This window comes from Nematolebias whitei, chromosome 1, assembly GCF_014905685.2.
Source record: "Nematolebias whitei isolate Nwh7 chromosome 1, NemWhi1, whole genome shotgun sequence".
Lineage (NCBI taxonomy): Eukaryota > Metazoa > Chordata > Actinopteri > Cyprinodontiformes > Rivulidae > Nematolebias > Nematolebias whitei.
Genome location: NC_056498.1, coordinates 39378931 through 39383178, shown reverse-complemented (window position 1 = coordinate 39383178; position 4248 = coordinate 39378931). Strand labels below are relative to the sequence as shown.

The 4248-nt window shown below is 42.6% G+C and overlaps 1 protein-coding gene across 1 annotated transcript in view; it reads left to right on the top strand.

The window, feature by feature from the left end:
* Window positions 1-4248, top strand: part of dysf (dysferlin, limb girdle muscular dystrophy 2B (autosomal recessive)) — a gene marked incomplete in the record, with an annotated part of 114172 nt that overhangs the window by 92298 nt on the left and 17626 nt on the right. The window contains 3 exon segments of the mRNA XM_037676856.1: window positions 312-400; window positions 1710-1805; window positions 1891-2032. Of these exon segments, the coding sequence (XP_037532784.1) occupies window positions 312-400; window positions 1710-1805; window positions 1891-2032 (327 nt within the window).

Here is a 4248-nt window from a genome sequence, read left to right as displayed (position 1 = left end):
TTAGCTTCGGAGCTAGTAGCGTTAGCTCCAGAGCTATTCAATATCACGTTAGCTTCAAAACTATTAGCGTTAGCTCCAGTGTTAGTAGAGCTAGCTCTCGAACTAATAGCTGTTCATTATCACCCACAGAATGTATTGTGCCGATAAAATAACGGTGAAATGGCATGAAAATTTTAATAAAACATATATAATTTTTTTAAGCAATTAGGAATTTTTATGTGTCACAAACAGCTACTTTTAGTAGAATGGAGAAATAACATACATTCAAGTAGTCAAGAGATCCCTTTAAAGTATTTTTTCCCTCTGGTTAGGGGCGGGTGATGATGTGGGTGGACCTTTTCCCCAAATCTCTGGGACCACCTGGACCTCCGTTCAACGTCACACCACGCAAGGCCAGAAAGTATGAACACACACTCTCATACATCTACCATTGACAAACATCTGTATCTTGAACTAACGAGTGAACCAATCGAACAATCGATTTATTAGACTCAAACTGAAAAACTGACAAAGTTTTCTCAAACTATTTCCGTTGGCCAACAGGACACACCAACATAATGAAAAATATATATATATATATATATATAAATATATGGATGTTTTCTGTTTAGTTTCTACTCCCATTTTCTATTGAACTCGAGTGTTTTCTTAGAGGCTTCTGTTGCTAAAAAAAAAAAAAAGTCTGAAAACGTAAAGATTCTTACTGTGTAAGGATCTCTTGTCCGCACCACAACTTTTAATCTGCTCAAGATAATTTAATGAAACTTAATACGAAGGTCAAGGTCACAAATGGAGATGTTAAACAAGGTCTTATGCTTGTCTGGGCTATAAATTCGATCCGCTCAAGATGATTTAAGAAAACTTCATACATATTTGTACCACCGCTAGACGAGTGTGTCGCATAAGCTTTTAACCACCCTAGCTTTAAGGTCAATGTCGAAGGTTAAGGTCAAATGTTATACAAGGCAGTGTATCCACTACCATTATACTAGGAGGGTGCCCCGCCCGGTCAACAGAACCGAGCACCCTGCCTACCGAACCGAACTGTCCTTCTCCCCCCGTCGACAAAAATCCCGGAAGAGATGAGCACCCTGCCAAGGCATGTAACCCACGGGAGACACTGCAAGGTCTTCGTTTGTTCGGGCCATTGCGATAGATTATTGTATAACAGTTTGTCGACGGGTGTATAATGTGCCGTGTGTGTCTAGTGTTAATAGTGGTCGTAACAATGAGTTAAAACCAGGCGAAAGTGTCCACGGGGCAGAAATTCTGATGCCCCAAATGAGACTATTGGAGCTGGTTGTTTGGGTCACTGCCGACCTTAACGAACACGACGGTGAACAGGATCGCCCCCATGGATTGGCCACCATTGTTTTTGCGGTATTTTTGTTTTATCTTCTAATCTAGATCTTAGCCATTCGTCCGTTTGTTTTTCTGGGGATTTGTTTTCCCCAATAAAATGTGAATTATTTCCTAAACATTAACATGAACATCAGGTACAATCGAACTGATTGTCACGACAACGAGCCGGTCGAGTTAGTGTTTACTCTGCTTTCATCGTCAAACGATCCACTATCAATTCGTTATTTGATCAATTTATTATAATTTGTTGGAGCTGAGCTTTAAAGTAAAAGTTCGTTAACTCCTGGTTTTTACTCGTGTTCAGCGTCAGTCCATCAGAACCTGAGGCCGCCTCTGTTTCTGTTCAGGTTCCTCCTGCGCTGCATCATCTGGAACACCAGTGACGTCCTCCTGGACGACGTCAGCATCAGCGGGGAGAAGATGAGCGACATCTACGTCAAAGGGTGAGAGGAGGTGGAGGTTTTCTCTCCTCTACTTCCTGTCTGAGATGACCTGCTCTCTGAAAGCCCGACTGTTTGTGTCCCTCAGCTGGCTGGACGGGCACGAGCACAACAAGCAGAAGACGGACGTCCACTACCGCTCCCTGGGCGGAGAGGGAAACTTTAACTACAGGTTCCTGTTTCCCTTCCACTATTTACCGGCAGAGCAGCTGTGTGTCGTCGACAAGAAGGTAACCACGAGCAGATCTCCTGTCTGAGAAGAGCTTAACACTTCAAAAATATATATGTGTTTTAAAGGTTTAGAGAATGGAGAACGTAATATACTGAATGGACAACCACAACACAGTCTGTAGCTAACAAGGTTATAATTGTGCCGCCATCTTTGTAGGTGCTACGAGGTGTAGCCTACCATAGGCGTCGCCACCCAGCGCTCTTTCTACTTCTTGGTGAACAAATCCATTCCACTTGATTCATAGGAGAATACTCAAACTAATAAAAGTCCACTCCAGGTTTTCCTGGTTACCTACAACAACTCACCACACTTCATGAAGTGTTTCTCCTCATTTACTTGGCTTGGCAGGGCACTCACGGGGGGAGGAGGGGGAGACACCTCTGTGTTGCGTGCTAGCTTAGTGCTACGTTAGTGCCGGCAGTTGTTGACTGGGGTTGGGGTTAGGATGCATGAGAGAAGCGAAGCATGCTCTATTCACACAAGGAGAGCTGTTGGTCAGGCTACTTCTTGATGTGTCATTAACTCTAAAACAGTTATTGAATCAAATGTTTACTTGTGTAGGTAAATGTTGATGTTTAACAACATGTTAAAATACACCAGAATACAGGACATCTACTTCATTCAAAAGAAATGCCTCAGACCCGCCCCCCCCCCATCAATGTGTAATCCCCAAATTACAATTACTTCTGATGCCAATGCACCAGGCAATTAAAAAAAAAGTCCAACGGTTTACCATTAATTCTTATAAGTATCAGAGAAAGTAGTATTGTTTTTATTTTTTTAAATACCAGTTTAATCCAGTATAATTACACAAGGACTAGATTAGATTTCTGTAATTACTGTTAATCTGGCACTAAGGCTCAGAAGATATCTGAAAAATAATCTTCACTTTTAGTGGCACATTTTTTAAAAATATCAACCTTCAGTGAACCTCCATGTTTTACCTTTTTATAGGTAAAACCAATTAGCTAAATAATAGTGAATTAGAAGCTCAGCTATCCTTGTCTAAATACTTCAAAGTATTTATATTCGTATAAATATTTATATATGTAAATATATTTTCAGATTTATTCATAAACAAAGTAAATAAGTTTACCTCCTTAGTCTTTGTGCATTTAACTACAGATATTGTTTGAGCTCTGGTTAGACTAAACCAACGTAAAGAATTTAACCCTCCTGCTGCCCTTGGGTCAAAAATGACCCACGAGGCCTCGTTTGACCCAAGGGCAGCAGGAGGGTTAATTATTGAAGAACTGGTACGTACTGGTTTGGCTAAAATCCTTTCAGCACAAACAGAAGTGGTTATTTTTCAAAACAAAACACCCTGAAGACCTTTGTCTGTAAAAAAAATTTCATTTATAAAAGTTTTTTAATGTTTTAAAGAAAAGTTTTTCATTTTCCTATGCGGCCCTGAACCAAGTGATCCATAGACCAGTACTGGCCCATGGCCCGGTGGGTGGAGACCCCTGAATTAAATGATTGGATTTAAGATGGCAGAAACCCACTTTGGTCTTGGATCTGCTCAGACTAGCTGTTAGCCCGTCAGTCCAGTCAGAACTGAACAGGTAAGATATTGACTGCACGTAGCCTTTCCACACAACCTCACTTTAACCACCTCAACATCGTTTTACAAACGATACAAGATTTAAAGGTAATATTTCAACCGCTGAGAGCCGAGTCAGAGCTAAAGGTTTGGTCAGCAGAAGTATTTTAGGTGAGCCCCCCCTGCGAACTGATCCACCGAGGCCTCTGATTAACAAAAATAATGATGTGACAGTTCCTCAAGAAGAAGTGGATGCTGGCGAATCCTCGAGACTCAACAAAAACATGCAGCGAGGAGCTAAAACAACATCCCGCCAAACGCTGGAATAACAGCCCGCCTCTCGTTTGCTTGCCTTGGCCCGGGGCCGAGCCTCTTTAGCCGCTCGCAGCCGACGTGTTTTACGGTGGTGCTCGCTCGCTCGCACCCGCGTCTTCAATCAGCGCGCAGCCGAAAAGACGGGAGGGAGTTTTAAACGAAAAGCTCTGCCGGGTGGAGAGCGTCGACCAAGGGACGGAGCCAGAAACAGCGTCTGTGGAGCCAGAAACCTCCGAGGCTGATGAACGGAGCCGTCAGCGCGCCGAAACTGGGAGGTGTCGGACTGGGATTAGTTCATCACTGGGTTTATGACCCAAACAACATAAACCAGTAAATCAGAACTATTTAACCCAGTC